The sequence below is a fragment of the Petromyzon marinus genome, unplaced genomic scaffold (assembly GCF_048934315.1).
Source record: "Petromyzon marinus isolate PM22_M1 ecotype Great Lakes invasive population unplaced genomic scaffold, UKy_Petmar_22M1.pri1.0 PM_G_Scaffold_48, whole genome shotgun sequence".
NCBI classification, from domain to species: domain Eukaryota; kingdom Metazoa; phylum Chordata; class Hyperoartia; order Petromyzontiformes; family Petromyzontidae; genus Petromyzon; species Petromyzon marinus.
The window spans coordinates 955,907-974,789 of NW_027423000.1; the positions used below are offsets into that span (position 1 = coordinate 955,907).

General features: G+C 48.6%; 1 protein-coding gene across 1 annotated transcript; it reads left to right on the forward strand.

The window, feature by feature from the left end:
- Positions 1-7,449: 7,449 nt before the first annotated feature.
- LOC142917394 (cyclin-J-like) lies at positions 7,450-13,843 on the forward strand. Its single transcript, XM_076062045.1, has 6 exons — positions 7,450-7,473; positions 7,791-8,001; positions 8,116-8,228; positions 9,240-9,411; positions 9,966-10,125; positions 11,988-13,843. Exons 1-6 carry the CDS (start codon positions 7,450-7,452, stop codon positions 12,232-12,234), a joined length of 927 nt encoding a protein of 308 aa, XP_075918160.1. The 3' UTR covers positions 12,235-13,843.
- The last annotated feature ends 5,040 nt before the right edge of the window (positions 13,844-18,883 follow it).

Here is an 18,883-nt window from a genome sequence, read left to right on the forward strand (position 1 = left end):
TATGCGTCTGAATTCGTTATTTCATTCGTGGATACCGGCAAGATTATGCAGAAAGACAAATATTAACGAACGACTCAAGTATTCCTAATCAACTTCTCAACGCGACTCAATGGGTGGCGATGTTTCCTTTTGAGATCCTTATCTCGGGCCAATCTTTTAATTGATTGTGGCCAGACCCCTGACAGGGAACCGGTTGAACAAGCTCTCTATCCCCGCGAGCGGCGCTCCGTGGTGAGGAGCCAAGAATTAATCCTTGTTAATGGGTCAGTTGGTAATTTATGCGGTTAGAAGTACAGCCCCAGCACAATATTACAGAGAAAAATTATGAACACTCTTAAAAACGATGGATTATTCACTCGGTCGTTGCGATGTTTCCACAATCACGGATGGTTCAATGGCTTGAGGTTTTTAGGCTTTGTTAATGACCCGTGTGTGTGTGTTGAATGGTGTGAGTGGTGTAAGAGTAGGCCAATGTTCAGAATCGATTCTTTGCGTCAAGCAGACGTCTGGTTTGTGTGTAGTGGGGGGGCAGTGTATCATACGTATCAGTTGATTCTTCTTTCAGTAGTTGGTTCGGACTCGACGGACGTTGGTGAACGAGTAGATGCGTTGTTGTAGCTGAGATGACCGCCTGGTAGACGGCGTTAGAAGCACGCCCGCAGCGGCGCGCTGGTGCTGATGGCACGCTGGTGGCGCGCGCTTCCTCTCCTTGAAGACGCGCGAACGCGCCCGTGCTGGTTCGCTGATAGCAGTTTCTCTCCACTGCTGGCTGAGCTGCTGCACGCTCTTGCTTGGCGTTGCTGGCCGCGCTCTTTCTCCTTGAAGATGCGCGAACGCGCCCGTGCTGATTCGCTGACAGCAGTTTCCTCCACTGCTGGATGAGCTACACCGGCGCGCGCTCTTTCCGCTGCTGTAGTAGCTGACGCTGCGCTCGCGAGCGACAGGTCAAGTTTTTCTTCTGCTGAGTTGAGTTGAGATGAGTCTTCTTCTGTTGAGCTGAGTTGAGATGAGTCTTCTTCTGTTGAGCTGCCCCCGAGGGCTGATGAGTTGGCCCCGAGGGCTGACGAGCTGGTTTCAATGCTGAAACGGCTCCTTTTTATGCCAAAAATCTCTCCCCTTCTCGGCTCCCCCTCACGAGGTGGAGCTATCTTTGATCTGATCGTATGTCGGTGGGGGGGTTCGTGTGTCGGTGGTGGGGGGGGTTCGTGTGTCAGTGTGTATGTTTGTGTGTGTGTCATTTATGACACGGTCCTGTTCGGGTCTTTCCTCAAGCCATAAACATCAAGACAACAGACACCTCGATTCATCTTGGTGGCGTCTGGTTGTCGGATCCCTCCACCCAGAGAGAGGGGCGGGTTCCCCCCCCCCCCCCCCTTTTCCGTTTGCGTTCCGACGCACAAAGAAATGGTTAAGATTTTTTTTAAGTTTAACATTTCACATCACAGTTGGTATCTTATCATACACAGTTATGATCCTGCTTGTGATTCATAGTATTTGATTTATTTCCAAGTGAAGATGCTCTTCCGAGCGTATGCATTTTATCACGTGCTGCAGGGAAAGACAAAGGTGGCCGGGATCTTCCCATCTCTCTATACTTTGCAAATATCATTTCGACTCCATGTTCGCCACGACTCGTGTTTGTAACTACGTCCTCCCGACACCTCTCGGTTTACCGAGGTTCGAATTGTTATGATGGAATTATTAAAAAGAAAAATAATTTTCATCCTGAGTTTAAGAGGTCCGTTTCCAGATTGTTGGAATCCATATCCCTTGGTTCTGTAAGGTTCTATAATGGAATATCGTTTAAGGTTAACACATTATTATTAATGTTATTTTGCAATTTCTTTAAAACTTGTTTGTCTGGTTGCCGTGTGTGGGGTGGGGTGTGTCTCCTCATCAAACCCGGCTGGCTTTTCCAGATGGCCTCTTGTGATAAGGTGTAATTCCTGCTTCTCCGCGCTGTGAGAGAGACAAAGATGGTCGGGGTTGCTTGGGATATTGTTTAAACTCTTTCGTAAGTTTGCCCGTTCGCCTCATTCCTTCTCGATAACCTTTGATGTGACTCGGTATTTTGTCTCCAAGCTTTGCTTTAACAGTAAAAGTATTAAAGGTGAAAATCATTTGATAGCGAATTAATTATTGGATAATAATTCACTGATGTGTCTGGTGGCCTGTTCTTAATTGGAGTGAGCGTTAGGCTCGCTACTTTTATCTTATTCTTGTTGTTGCCTTTTAATTTTTGTTGTTGTTGTTTTACTGGAAAATAAGGAAAATAATATGTATACGATTTACCCTGTTGGCGTCTGGTGTCTGCTCTCTTGGTGTTCTGACCTCGGAGGGACCTTTCCTAAGGGGCCCATCAAACTCTTGTTCATCTGGAGATTTTCGCCGATAGCTGTTACATCCTCGCCTTGAGAGTTTTATTATTTCTTTATTCTTTAATGGTCTGTTTATGACCGACATCTGGTTTTTCGTGTTTCTGGCTTACTGGTTTGATTCATTAAAAAAAAAATATATATATATTGTTTGTCACGAAAGAAAGGAAAAATAAATCTAGGTGTATGCATCCGTAAATATTCTTATGGATATTAATTGTGGAAAAAGGGCCGTATACAACAACAGGGCAGACCCAGGTGCCACGGGTCGACTGACTGAGATGACTGGCTGATGCACCACCTGTGCCCCCTACTGTGCCAACCTGCTGTGCTTTAGCCACCCGGCGCTCCGCTCGTTCTGAGCATCGCTCCTCCGCCCTCCATTGTTGTTGGAGTGCGACTACCTCCAACTGCCCAGTAGCATCCTTCACGAGCCTCCTCCACAGAGGCCGATCTTGACACCGCTGGTACCAGTCATCGGCAAGTCCACTCAGCTCCACGTCCTCCTGTACCACATCACTCCATCTCTTCTCTAACCCGTGCCGCACCCGCTTAGCCCCCTCAATCCGGCCGAACAAAAGCTGTTTCGGCATGCGGTGGCAGGGCATGCGGGCTACATGACCCAGCCATCGCAGCCTTGCCCGCTGGAGGAGCTCACCGATGGGACCTTGCCCAGATCTTTCAAGGATTTGTGAGCTCCTCACACAATCCAGTCTGGTTAAACCCAGGATGGATCGTAGGCAGGCCAGCCTAAATGTTTCTAACCGGCGAAGATGTTCCATTAGGGGGGTCCACGTTTCGCAAGCGTAGAGAAGGGAGGGAATGACCGTGGCCGAGAGGACCTGAAGCTTAGTGCGGAGCAACAGACCAGGTAGCTTCCACACAGCGTGACGCAACCGATGAAAAGATATTGCCGCTCGACTGATTCGGAGTGAGACCTCTGCTGTTAAACTGGAGCCAATCATAAGCACACTTTCCAGGTATGGGAAACTCTCCACTCTCTCCACAACTGCCCCATCACCGATTGGGAGTTGTGGGGGTGGAGTGTCCGATGGTACAAAATACACAGACATACACACACAGACACACACACACAGACATGCACAACAATAACAACAACTGCCATTCGCCACTAAGTGGCGAATCGCGTCACCACGACGCTTGTGCCAGGACATGTGCCCCTTGAGGCCACGTGAAGTGTCGAACGACCGCTGGCAGGAGGTCACAGGGCAGACCCAGGTGCCACGGGTCGACTGACTGAGATAAGATACACACACAGAGACACACAGAGAGACAGATACACAGACACAGATACACACAGACACACAGACACACAGACACAGATACACAGAGAGAGAGAGAGACAGATAGATACACAGAGCGTTTGTTAATTTATGTCTCCTTAAGGACAATTTAATGTTCATGTTTTTACCTCAGAATGTAAAAAAAATGTTCCTCGTAATGTTCAAAATATTTTTTTGTCTACCTCAGAATGTTTATAAAAAAATTAACCCCAGAATGTTATTTTTTTTACCTCAATGTAAAAAAGATTTGCTTTTACCTCAGAATATAAAAAATGTTTACCTCAATGTAGAAATTCTATTTTTTTACCTCACTCGCACTCTTGAATGCGTTTATTGCCGTTTAATATATTAAACTTTTGCACATTTTACCTCATCGTTTCCTGTCATCACTTTACGAGTTCACCGTGTGTGCACTGTGTGTGTGGGGAGCGTTGGTGCGGCAAAGCAAACCCCTCCAGTGAAGGCCCCCCGTGTGGCATCTAACAGACTGTAGGGGCAAGTGTCTCTTAGCAGCTCGCAGCAGCTGCGACCACCGTCACGACAAAATTATCTTACATCCACGTCCACCCTCTGTGTATATTCACACGCACGTGGGAGACGCGCTAACCCATCCCTAGCGATCCGAGCGGTGCGTCTTAAGAGTGCGAGGAATATTCTCCTGGCCGCTCTAACGCCGTTGCCACGTGACGAGCGACCTGACGGAGCTGCTTTCACTTGGTGCAGGGCAGGCCGCTCGCGTGGACCAAGATTGGCACAGCAGCTCAGTGGGGGGCCCCCTTACACCCTGGTGGCAATACACTTAGTTTAGTTTTACTTAGGGTCTCTGTTAGTGTGGGTCTCTGTGGGTATCTGTGTGGGTCTCTATGGGTCTCTGTGGGTCTCTATGAGTATGGGTCTCTGTGGGTCTCTGTGGGTATGGGTCTCTGTGGGTCTGTGTGGGTCTCTATGAGTATGGGTCTCTGTGGGCCTGTGTGGGTCTCTATGAGTGTGGGTCTCTGTGAGTCTATGTGGGTCTCTGTGAGTCTGTGTGGGTCTCTATGAGTATGGGTCTCTGTGAGTGTGTGTGGGTCTCTATGGGTCTCTGTGGGTCTATGTGGGTCTCTATGAGTATGGGTCTCTGTGGGTGTCTGTGTGGGTCTCTATGAGTATGGGTCTCTGTGGGTGTCTCTGTGGGTCTGTGTGGGTCTCTATGAGTATGGGTCTGTGGGTCTATGTGAGTGTGGGTGTCTGTGGGTCTCTGTGAGTCTATGTGGGTCTCTATGAGTCTCTTTGGGTGTCTGTGCGTCTCTATGAGTCTCTTTGGGTGTCTCTGTGGGTCTCTATGAGTCTCTGTGGGTGTCTCTGTGGGTCTCTATGAGTCTCTGTGGGTGTCTCTGTTGGTCTGTGTGGGTCTCTGTGAGTCTGTGTGGGTCTCTATGAGTATGGGTCTCTATGAGTATGGGTCTCTATGAGTCTCTGTGGGTCTCTGTGAGTATGGGTCTCTATGAGTCTGTGAGTCTGTGTGGGTCTCTGTGGGTCTCTGTGGGTCTCTATGAGTCTCTATGGGTCTGTGTGGGTCTCTATGAGTATGGGTCTCTGTGAGTATGGGTCTCTGTGGGTCTCTATGGGTCTGTGTGGGTCTTTCCCTCCCCCCCCTTTATCCCCTGGCCGTCGCCTCCCCCTCGGGTGCGGCCACGCCCACACCTCATCCAATCAGGAGTCTCTGGCTCACGGATGACGAGTCACCTCCGGCTTCCGGCGCTCAGCAGCACTTCCGGGGGCGTGGAGAGTCCTGGGAGTCGGCGGCTGCGTCACGTGACGACTCCCACGTGGCTGCGTGCTGCCCGCTCCGTCCGTAGTTACCGTGAAAGACTTGAGACTTGCTGTATTTAGACTATATCGTGACATATTGAGGCGTTTAAACAATCACGGTTTGTTACTTGAACGATTTCCCTTCCCGCCGTGTAATAATGGACAGTGTTTGGTAAGACTTTGTTTTATTTTTCATCATAACGGGACACATTTTTTACATTATTCCACATGCATAGCGGGGGGTAGGGTGTGAGCTTGAGACGTTTGGAAGCCGGTTTAGCATGAGCACTTTTAAGATTTCGTCAATAATGTAATCGGTGTTGCTCAAGCAAATGCATTATGAAGTTTGCACACGTGTCAATAACAAATTGCATTTATTTTTTACACATGGGAAAATGTGTTCATTTTTTTTTGCAGAAAATTGCAAATGTAGTTTCTTTTCCAAGTGTTGTGAAAATTCTGCCTTTATTCTTAATGCTCTGTTGAGCACGAAGTGCCCGTGGCGTAACCTGTGGTAATCTCCATATATATGAAAGGCAAAGTTGTGATTGTGTGTGTTGTCTGTACTTCTCCACATGCAACAAACTGGAAATTTGCCATGTGGGTACTTTCCAGACTGTACACCATGCACAAATTATGAAAATACACTTTTGTATATTTTTTTAGGGGGGGGGGCTCAATAATGTATTTATTTTTTGCATGGCAAGTAAGCTGTGACGTCAAATCTGTCACGTGACCACTTGTGTGCACCCAGCACGTGCCTGTCCGAGTAATAAACTCCACTTGTGAACACTTGTGTGTACCCAGCACGTGCCTGCCCAAGTAATAAACTCCACTTGTGTGTACCCAGCACGTGCCTGCCCGAGTAATAAACTCCACACGTGAACACTTGTGTGTACCCAGCACGTGCCTGCCCGAGTAATAAACTCCACACGTGAACACTTGTGTGTGTACCCAGCACGTGCCTGTCCGAGTAATAAACTCCACTCGTGAACACTTGTGTGAACCCAGCACGTGCCTGTCCGAGTAATAAACTCCACTCGTGAACACTTGTGTGAACCCAGCACGTGCCTGTCCGAGTAATAAACTCCACTCGTTAACACTTGTGTGTGTACCCAGCACGTGCCTGTCCAAGTAATAAACTCCACTCGTTAACACTTGTGTGTACCCAGCACGTGCCTGTCCAAGTAATAAACTCCACTCGTTAACACTTGTGTGCGCCCAGCACGTGCCTGTCCAAGTAATAAACTCCACTCGTGAACACTTGTGTGAACCCAGCACGTGCCTGTCCGAGTAATAAACTCCACTCGTTAACACTTGTGTGTACCCAGCACGTGCCTGTCCGAGTAATAAACTCCACTCGTGAACACTTGTGTGAACCCAGCACGTGCCTGTCTGAGTAATAAACTCCACTCGTGAACACTTGTGTGTACCCAGCACGTGCCTGTCCGAGTAATAAACTCCACTCGTGAACACTTGTGTGTACCCAGCACGTGCCTGTCCGAGTAATAAACTCCACTTGTGTGTACCCAGCACGTGCCTGTCCAAGTAATACACTCCACTCGTGAACACTTGTGTGTACCCAGCACGTGCCTGTCCGAGTAATAAACTCCACTTGTGTGTACCCAGCACGTGCCTGTCCAAGTAATAAACTCCACACGTGAACACTTGTGTGTACCCAGCACGTGCCTGCCCAAGTAATAAACTCCTGAGCACGAGGCGCGAGCGACTAACCAAGACATGGACAGAAGCGAGTGGTGGCAAGGCGAGTTGGCAGACGACGTCTACCGCGTCCTTCGAGAGAAGGTATCCGCCTCTCTCATTAATAGACCTCCTACATGCAGACGCAAATCCCACGAACTGATTTACACGGCACGTACGTTTGAGTGCTCGACTCGCAGTGGGAAAGTTGCAAGTTCAATCCTGGCCAGCGGGTCGACCCGGCCCCCTATCTCTCCGGGGACTATAACACGAGCGATATGGTACCTTGTGGAAGAATAAAAGTGGCTGTGCTTTGGAGGTACGGATCTCCACACCTTATGGTTTTTTTTAATCATAGGCTGAGGACTACCGAATGAGTTCTTCGCCATCTTTCACTCGCTTGAACAGGGAGACAATTTGGCCCGTGGCTTTTGTCACTCTTGGTTTGCGTGACGGCGAAAATTAACTGCTGTGGCCCACCGTAACCGGGCACGTCGCCTCCTTAGACCCCCAGAATAATCTATTATCGTTTAAAAACACCTCTTGACCTCTTGACCCAACTCTACAGCGTCCCAACTGCTCTCCCAACCCCGTGTCCTCTGTTTTTTCCCCCTCGCAGGAGCTGTCGCTGCCTCGGTTTTGCACACGCTCGCCCCAGCTGCACCTCCGTCGCCACTTCGTCGACCTCCTGGCAACTCTGAGCGAGCAGCTGCAGCTGGGTGTGGCCACGCACCACCTGGCCATCCCGATGTTAGACGTGTTCATGGACCGCCACAACATCACCGTCCGCTGCCTCTACACCTGCTCAATCTGCTACCTCATTATAGCAGGTCGGTCAATCGCTCACGTGACCCACCCACCCACCCGATCACTCGCTCATCTCTCGCTCGCACGCTTGGTCGCTTGTTCACCGTTGGCATGCGTGTCCCTGACACCCTGCGCAGCCAAGTTCGAGGAGATGGGTGAGCAGGTGCCGCGACTGGACTGGGTGAACCGGCTGGAGGTGATGACCAAGCAAGGGCTGAGTCTGTCCAAGGAGGAATTGCAGCAGACGGAGGTAGCTGCATGCCCATATTAATTTGGCATGCAATGTTTCACCCCAGAACCGTTCCGTGCATTGTCATGATTCAAGGTCGCGATTTGATTCAAGAAACCAATTGTTTTGTCTTGTTACTTTACAATCTTACTCTTTGGGTCTGTCGGTAAAGTCACGTAGATAGAAAAATAATTTTAAAAATCTCGACGTTTCGATGGCAACACAAGCAGTCGTCCTCAGGTGATTGCTTTTGTTGCGATCGAAACGTCAAAGACCCAAAGAATATGAACACATCATCTCTGTTTCATGCCAACTAATTATTCTGTAGACAATTTGAATGTACAGCCCGAATTTGAATATAGAAGCGTGTCTTCTTACTAGATAACAGGAAGGCAAAAGCTGCAGAATAACATTACCACAGCAGACCTGACGAATGAACGTGGAGTGGTGCTCATTTATTTGTATGGCACTGGAACAAGTGCAGGAAATTCTCCCATCCTATGGTGGGGCTCAGTCTCTCCATAAAACAATCACCCCGTGACGATTTGCTTGCGATGCGATGGAAACGTCGTGATATTTTTTATTAATTTTTCAAATCTACGTGGCTTTACCGACAGACCCAAAAGAATATGATGGTCTTCTTTGGTTCTTTCGGTAAAGTCACGTAGAATGAGAATAAAATAATAACTTGATAAAATAAAATAACACAATAATGAGAATATTATTGTGTTATTTTATCAATTTATTATTTTATTCTCATTCTACGTGACTTTACCAAAAGAACCAAAGAAGATGAATCCTTGCAAGTCACGAAAGCTTCAAATCGAAATTTAATATGATGGTCATTGCATTTACCCGTGCAGACGAAGGGCCGAGTTGACTCCTTGACCAGACATTTGAACTGTTTTGCGAGCCATGCACCAAATAAACCCTCCAGGCAACACGCAGCAGCGTGGCGGACTGAATGCTTCACGGAGTGGTGGCAGCTGTGCCGTGCCAGCCCACTCTCCCGTCTGCCGCCCCCCTGCACAGTTCCTGCTGCTGCGTACACTCGACTGGAACCTGTGCACGCCCACAGCGGCGCACTTCGTGGACCACTTCCTGTGGCTGTCGCGGCGTGAGGACGCCCCGGCTGGAGGCTCGTCTTACCGGCACGCGTACACCATCAAGTACACGGCCCACTTCCTTCAGCTCGCCCTGCAAGGTGCTCGCAGAGCTGTAGAGGAGCGCTTCGTAGGCACCGGCCTTGCAGCGCTAAGGTGACCGGCGACAGAAGGGGCAGTGCCTGAAACGTCACCGAATATATATTTTTGTCCAACGTCGGAATGTTTGTTCAAATGTTCAGGGTGCCGTTGGCCCAACGTTCCTCATTCACTGGGTGCTTGTGCGTTTAAGCGTCTGTGTGCCTGCCTGTCATTCCTGTGTGCAGGGTAGAGGTGGCGTAGCGGTTAGTGCTACGCTGCAGCTACGACCCTGGACACCCTGGTCCAACGCCCGCTCACGGCTATCACCGGTGACGATTATCTGAACCGGTCCTGGGCCTCCCCTAGGTCGACTCGGCCTCAAATGAGTAACTCAATGCGGTGTGTAAACATCGCCAGCACTGGGGAGACAAAGGCGGCCGGGCGTGGTGCTGACCGCCCACCCCCTCGTGTGTCGTGCCGACCTTCATAGGTGCTGCTACTCGCTAGCAGCACTTGCCCCAACAGTCTGTTAAGGCTAAACGGAGGGTTATTGTCTTTGTTTGTGTGTATGCAGACCACGTATTCCTGAGTTTCCGTCCATCCGTGGTGGCGGCTGCAAGCATAGCATTGGCCCGTATAGAAGTGAAGCTGCCCTCTGCGTGGACTCTGTACATGCAACACTTCACTGGCCTTGCCTGGGAGATGATCCTGCCATGCGCGGAGCAGCTGATTTGGTGATTTGCACGACAAACAACACAAAGCTCTCCTAAGTGACCGTTTAAGAGACCTATTAAGGCTGAGTTGTGGCTCACGAGGCAGCAACGTGCTCTTTTCTCTCCACAATTTATGTTTACAAACCATACCGGTTACCCGTTAAAGCCGAATTTACCCAAGGGAAATTGAATACAGGTTATGCATCGCTGCCCAAACCATCACTGCTGCCCAAACCATCACTGCTTTAAGATTAACTGCTGGTCACAGGAAGGTGAAAGTGTCTCCCAGATCAACTGAGCAATGTCGGTGGGACCAAGGTAGTCATGTCGATTCAACATTCACACGGTGGAGGCCAGTATCTCCAGAGGACAAATACTGTTGTCAAGTTGGCATGACGAGAGACTACTAAAAAAACCAACGAGTATGCCATTGTGCAACAGATGGCAAATATTTTAAACAATATCCATGACGACTAAATGAAGCTGATATGTGGATTCCTGTGCGTGCGAATTTCACGTCCTAGTCCATCACGGATGCCCTGAGACTCGGTGAGGGGCCCCAGCATTACCCATGGTGCCTTGTGACTCATTGGTAGATGGGCCCTTATGGTTGAGGTTTCTCATCACCTTGCTGAATTAAATAAGCAGATGAACGCTAAACGAGTAGACATTCTTACGGTGCTGTTGCTGGCTTCTTAGCATTTTGGGCCTGTGCTTAGCGACCGTTATTTAAACTTAACAACATTAAGTTGCACACTCTTAATTTTTAGAGATTGGGAAGTATGCTTTTCAGATTTTGCCCCAGGGTTTTTTCCACTTATGCTATATTGAGGACAAACTACTACAAACGACAGTACTATGCAGTGGTGTTAATTACTGCAGTACATCCCATGTGTTTTTATTGATGTCAAATTATTATATTGCTGTCAAGGGCACGGTGTGATATTGGGTTCAAGGATTACAAGATGGCTTGAACCTAACATGATTAGACACACAGGCATGGACCTGTGTGTGTGTCAAGATGGGCTTGAACCTAATATGATTAGACACACAGGCATGGACCTGTGTGTGTCAAGATGGGCTTGAACCTAACATGATTAGACCCACAGGCATGGACCTGTGTGCATCAAGATGGGCTTGAACCTAACATGATTAGACACACAGGCATGGACCTGTGTGTGTCAAGATGGGCTTGAACCTAACATGATTAGACACACAGGCATGGACCTGTGTGTGTGTCAAGATGGGCTTGAACCTAATATGATTAGACACACAGGCATGGACCTGTGTGTGTCAAGATGGGCTTGAACCTAACATGATTAGACCCACAGGCATGGACCTGTGTGCATCAAGATGGGCTTGAACCTAACATGATTAGACACACAGGCATGGACCTGTGTGTGTCAAGATGGGCTTGAACCTAACATGATTAGACACACAGGCATGGACCTGTGTGTGTCAAGATGGGCTTGAACCTAACATGATTAGACCCACAGGCATGGACCTGTGTGTGTCAAGATGGGCTTGAACCTAACATGATTAGACACACAGGCATGGACCTGTGTGTCAAGATGGGCTTGAACCTAACATGATTAGACCCACAGGCATGGACCTGTGTGTGTCAAGATGGGCTTGAACCTAACATGATTAGACCCACAGGCATGGACCTGTGTGTGTCAAGATGGGCTTGAACCTAACATGATTAGACACACAGGCATGGACCTGTGTGTGTCAAGATGGGCTTGAACCTAACATGATTAGACACACAGGCATGGACCTGTGTGTGTCAAGATGGGCTTGAACCTAACATGATGAGACCCACAGGCATGGACCTGTGTGTCTGTTCTAACTCTACGTCCTCCCCCTGTGTTCGAACTCTTCAGTAAATACAACTTCAACAGGAAGCAGGTCATGGAGCTTCAGGAAAATCCTGCTGTCCACTCTGAGCAGCCCTCCCACTCAGCCTCAGCCATACCACGTGTGCCTCGTCACCAGTCAACTCAACAGCAGCAGCAGCAGCCACAGCCACTACAGCAGCCACAGCAACAGCAGCAACAGCAGCAGCAACAGCAGCAGCCACAGCAGCAGCAACAGCAGCAACAGCAGCAACAGCAGCAGCAGCAACAGTAGCAACAACAGCAACAACAGCACCAGCAACAACAGCAACAGCAACAACAGCAGCAGCAGCCACAGCAGCAGCAGTCACAGCAGCAGCAACAGCAGCAACAAATGATGCAGCAGCAGCAGCCACAGCAGCAGCAGGAGGAGCAGAAGCACTGAGTGCCCACGCCGTGCCCCCCACGCCGTGCCCCCCACGCCGTGCCCCCCACGCCGTGCCCCCCACGCCGTGCCCCCCCCCCCCACGCTGCCTCGTGCCGGCCAAGCATCTGGTGCCCAAGTCGGTGCAGACGCCACCTGTGGAGGTGGGTCAGGAGATGGAGTCGTCGTCGCCGCCGCTGCCGCCGCCGTTCAGCAAAGAGACCCTTGGCAACATTTGGGATGACCACGATTTGGCCGCGCAAGCCGCGTGTCAGCAGGAACCTGGCCATCGAGCCGCACAACAGATATATCGGCGGGCTGTGCGGCGCTTGATGTTGCGTTTTCGGCAGGGCACTGATTTCAGGAATGCAGAACGCGGAGCGAGTTGTCGGTCAAAGCTCAGCTCGTCAGAGCTTTGGTCGGCAAGCTGGGGGGGTGGGGGGTGTTCAAGGGGGCTGTAGATTACCGGCAACGAAAGCGTCGCAGAATCTTCGTGACGGTTGCAAATTTCAATTAATGAGGTGTCGTGCCGCACGCAATCCCGCGAATATCGCAAACCGACTTCCGCTGGTCAAGAGGCCAGCCGAACGCCGACAAATAGTGGGTCGGCCTGCAGTTAAAAGCCACGCTGTTGGGGCCCGGCTCCGCTCTGGCCATTTTATGTTTGGCCATGAATTCAAATGGCCAAAGAGACATAGTAAGAATTGTCTTCAAGCCTAAGTGAGCATTGGTTGATGCTTATTTTCACGGGAGTTTCTCAGCCAATGAAGGTATTTTTTAAGGACATGTCTGTGAAGCGATCGTTGCCGTTCCACAAAGCGGTACTTACTGCGTCAATCCCGGAGGAATAATTGGTCGCGAAAGCCTACGTGTTAAACTGGAATAATTGTAGAATCCACCTCTGTGTGCGAATTGAACTGGCGACTATCTGGTTATAGGTTGGACACTTTTATCACTGCGCTACACTGAACAACATTACCAAATACACTGAACATAATGTGCCATCTGTTTAGCCGTTAAAAGAATTGAGGAGAAAAAAATAACCATGCGTGGAATTTGTACCAATCTCATGTCTCTGTTGCGGGGCATAGTGTTAGCCCAAAGCCACCCAGACACTTCCATTAAACAGTGCGAACTCTCTGCTACTTGTTTTTATATATTGCGACCTTGTCACTTATGCATCTCTCAGAAAGAATGTGTATTAATGAAATTACGTGAAATTGTAGGGATGGCAAAGTCAGGTTCGCAGTTTTCTACATCGACATGTGAAAGATGCTGCTACGGACAGGTGTAATGCTGTAATTTCATTGTGGATAATTATGTACACTTTAAATGGGCACATTTAATCCTGTGTGTGACTGGGTGACAGCATTTAGATTCAGAATTATCTCTTGCATGTGAGACAAGGGAATCATTCATTGTTTTAGACTATTAATCTAGAGAAAATTGTGTTACTGATAAAACTGTCTTCCTGCTCAAACGATCATGGCATGATATTCGTATTTGTGGTCCTGATCCAGTGTTGGTAATTCCTTTAATATCACCATCAAAGACTAGTTAAACCTGCAATTGACGAAAAAATCCGATCATAACAGCGCAGGTTGTAAAATCATGTTTTACTTGCGAATAAACACCAACGGTTTCTTCTTAAGCAGTGCATTGTGGTTCTCTTACCTTTGGTCACTGTCAAAATAAATCTGAGCAAATCTGACCGACTGTCAGGTAGCACCAATACAGAGATGGGTAACTCTAGGCCCATTTAGTCATTGATCAGACTCATCAGTGTGGTATCATCACCAATACAGAGATGGGTAACTCTAGGCCCATTTAGTCATTGATCAGACTCATCAGTGTGGTATCATCACCAATACAGAGATGGGTAACTCTAGGCCCATTTAGTCATTGATCAGACTCATCAGTGTGGTATCATCACCAATACAGAGATGGGTAACTCTAGGCCCATGTAGTCATTGATCAGACTCATCAGTGTGGTATTATCACCAATACAGAGATGGGTAACTCTAAGCCCATTTAGTGATTGATCAGACTCATCAGTGTGGTATCATCACCAATACAGAGATGGGTAACTAGGCCCATGTAGTCATTGATCAGACTCATCAGTGTGGTATCATCACCAATACAGAGATGGGTAACTCTAGGCCCATGTAGTCATTGATCAGACTCATCAGTGTGGTATCATCACCAATACAGAGATGGGTAACTCTAGGCCCATTTAGTCATTGATCAGACTCATCAGTGTGGTATCATCACCAATACAGAGATGGGTAACTCTAGGCCCATGTAGTCATTGATCAGACTCATCAGTGTGGTATTATCACCAATACAGAGATGGTTAACTCTAAGCCCATTTAGTGATTGATCAGACTCATCAGTGTGGTATCATCACCAATACAGAGATGGGTAACTAGGCCCATGTAGTCATTGATCAGACTCATCAGTGTGGTATCATCACCAATACAGAGATGGGTAACTCTAGGCCCATGTAGTCATTGATCAGACTCATCAGTATGGTATCATCACCTATACAGAGATGGGTAACTCTAAGCCCATTTAGTGATTGATCAGATTCATCAGTGTGGTATCATCACCAATACAGAGATGGGTAATTCTAGGCCCATGTAGTCATTGATCAGACTCATCAGTGTGGTATTATCACCAATACAGAGATGGGTAACTCTAAGCCCATTTAGTGATTGATCAGACTCATCAGTGTGGTATCATCACCAATACAGAGATGGGTAACTAGGCCCATTTAGTCATTGATCAGACTCATCAGTGTGGTATCATCACCAATACAGAGATGGGTAACTCTAGGCCAATGTAGTCATTGATCAGACTCATCAGTGTGGTATCATCACCAATACAGAGATGGGTAACTCTAGGTCCATTTAGTCATTGATCAGACTCATCAGTGTGGTATCATCACCAATACAGAGATGGGTAACTCTAGGCCCATTTAGTCATTGATCAGACTCATCAGTGTGGTATTATCACCAATACAGAGATGGGTAACTCTAAGCCCATTTAGTGATTGATCAGACTCATCAGTGTGGTATCATCACCAATACAGAGATGGGTAACTAGGCCCATGTAGTCATTGATCAGACTCATCAGTGTGGTATCATCACCAATACAGAGATGGGTAACTCTAGGCCCATGTAGTCATTGATCAGACTCATCAGTGTGGTATCATCACCAATACAGAGATGGGTAACTCTAGGCCCATTTAGTCATTGATCAGACTCATCAGTGTGGTATCATCACCAATACAGAGATGGGTAACTCTAGGCCCATGTAGTCATTGATCAGACTCATCAGTGTGGTATTATCACCAATACAGAGATGGTTAACTCTAAGCCCATTTAGTGATTGATCAGACTCATCAGTGTGGTATCATCACCAATACAGAGATGGGTAACTAGGCCCATGTAGTCATTGATCAGACTCATCAGTGTGGTATCATCACCAATACAGAGATGGGTAACTCTAGGCCCATTTAGTCATTGATCAGACTCATCAGTGTGGTATCATCACCAATGCTCACTGCAGTGAAGACTGCCTCTGGCAAGCCACACATGTAGAGTTACCACTTTCACACCGCGGGGTCAATTACCTGGGCTAAATCAAAGCTGCTTGAGAAAAATACAATACAAACTCAGCGTCTGATGTCACGCTACTGCTAAGGCAAGATGAGCCTATCATAATAGTAACACTGTGTGTCTGTGTACACCTATGTTAATCACACTGTGTGTGTACACCTATGTTAATCACACTGTGTGTATACACTATGTTAATCACACTGTGTGTGTACACCTATGTTAATCACACTGTGTGTGTGTACACCTATGTTAATCACACTGTGTGTACACCATGTTAATCACACTGTGTGTGTACACCTATGTTAATCACACTGTGTGTGTACACCATGTTAATCACACTGTGTGTGTACACCATGTTAATCACACTGTTTGTGTACACCACGTAGAAGGGAAACAATAAAATAATAAAAATATAAAACAATAAAATTCTCACGACGTTTCGACTGCAACACAAGAAGCAATCATCATCAGGTGTGGACCAATCAGTTTGAAGGACAATGCCACGTAAATATTATCATAGTGTTTGTGTTTTGTTTACATTTTGACTGCAGGTATTGTGGTTAATGTAGCGACATGAATCCTTGTAAAAAGGTTTCAGTTTTGTTGCCAGAAAAAAAGGGGAACCCCCCCACCCCTATTATTGTTATTATTATTGTTATTATTATTATTGTTGTAATTATGATGATGATGCAGTGATCACCTTTGTGTTGGGTGGTTTTGACTGTAGCCGCGGCGAGGATGACCCAGAGTCTGCGTGAGGGGTTTATGGTCCTCCTGCATAGACCCAGATGTTGATGAGGCCTGTCAACCCCCTTGCCAGCACCACCATCACCACCACCACCATCATCATCACCATCATCATCACCACCATCACCACCATCATCATCACCACCACCATCATCACCACCACCATCACCCTCACCACCATCACCACCACCACCATCATCATCACCATCACCACCATCACCATCACCACCATCACCACCACCCTCACCACCACCATCATCATCACCATCACCACCACCCTCACCACCACCACCACCATCACCACCATCCTCACCACCCTCACCACCATCACCACCACCACCCTCACCACCACCATCACCACCATCATCACTACTACCACCCTCACCACCACCATCACCACCACCACCATCACCACCACCATCACCACCACCCTCACCACCACCATCACCACCACCACCATCACCACCACCACCACCATCACCCTCACCATCACCCTCACCACCACCATCACCACCATCACCATCACCACCACCCTCACCACCATCACCACCATCACTACCACCACCCTCACCACCACCACCATCACCACCACCATCACCAGCACCCTCACCACCACCATCACCACCACCCTCACCACCATCACCACCACCCTCACCACCATCACCATCACCCTCACCACCATCACCACCATCACCACCACCACCACCACCCTCACCACCACCACCCTCACCACCACCACCCTCACCACCATCACCACCACCATCACCACCACCCTCACCATCACCCTCACCACCATCACCACCACCACCACCCTCACCACCACCACCCTCACCACCACCCTCACCACCATCACCACCACCCTCACCACCACCACCACCCTCACCACCATCATCATCACCACCACCATCATCACCTACACCACCATCACCACCACCACCCTCACCACCCTCACCACCACCACCCTCACCACCATCACCACCACCAAGTCTTTGACAGGCTATGATGTACACATTCAGACTGTTACACAACGCTGTTGCACAAACTCCTTCCTGTGTGCCCAGCCCTGGCATCATTAGCAGGCGCTAAATATCAACGTGCGTTATTAAAGTTACACAACTGTATTTGTGTTGAGTGGACTATTTGATGTTTCTCTCAACAAGCTGGGAAGTTCTGTTAATGAAGGAAGCTTCCAATGAAGATGACACTATGAACACGGTGAAAATTCGCACGGTTTCATTCTAAATCCCAGCCTTGAGGAACAACGCACACACACAAGACACAGAATCTTTAAGAATTGTACTCAATACGTGTTGTGGCACAGCCTTGTTGACACGACGGCTTAGTATAAATCATTAACTCTTAAACAGCCGTGAGTGGGGGGCACTGACGTCACACCCCACCCGCTCGCGGGGAGGGGGAGATCAGCCCCCCCCTCCTCGTAGTGGGGAGGGGGGAGATCAGCCCCCCCCCCCCACACGTAGTGGGGAGGGGGAGATCAGCCCCCCCTCAAGTAATGGGGAGGGGAGAGGGGGAGATCAGCCCCCCCCACGTAGTGGGGAGGGGGGCATTAGCCCCCCACAGATGCCTCTTTGCCAGAGGCTGCATACAAATGTGAATCTCTTAACGCTCATCAAAACTCTGGTTAGCTGAAAGATAACGCTTTATCATGTTACTTGTACAAAATTGTAAAAAATAATTACACTACAATTAACTACCAACTCTGCCTTGCACTAACGACATTGCCACTCTACGAGAGTGAAATGTGTAACAGCCATAATAAATACAATCACCCAGCTCTGTCGTTAGTGCTGCTAACGCGGCACGGATTGGTTGAAGTGCGTCACGTGACCGGAACGAAGCAGCCAACCAGAGGTACGTTTTCACCAAAATTGTACGTTGCACGGATTGGTTAAAGTGTGCCACGTGACCGGGACAGCCAACCCAGAGGGTGCGCCCCTCACCAAACGTGTACGTTGCACGGATTGGTTAAAGCGCGTCACGTGACCGGGACAGCCAACCAGAGGTGCGCCCCTCACAAATGTAGGTTGCACGGATTGGTTAAAAGTGTGTCACGTGACCGGGACAGCCAACCAGAGGTGCGCACCTCACAAATGTAGGTTGCACGGATTGGTTAAAAGTGTGTCACGTGACCG

Excerpts from the sequence above, each read along its gene's own strand:
- LOC142917394 (XM_076062045.1), top strand. The coding sequence starts at position 7,450 with ATGGTACCTTGTGGAAGAATAAAA. Across the intron at positions 7,474-7,790 it reads TACCTTGTGGAAGAATAAAA|GAGCTGTCGCTGCCTCGGTT; the intron begins GTGGCTGTGCTT and ends TCCCCCTCGCAG. Across the intron at positions 8,229-9,239 it reads AGGAATTGCAGCAGACGGAG|TTCCTGCTGCTGCGTACACT; the intron begins GTAGCTGCATGC and ends CCCCCTGCACAG.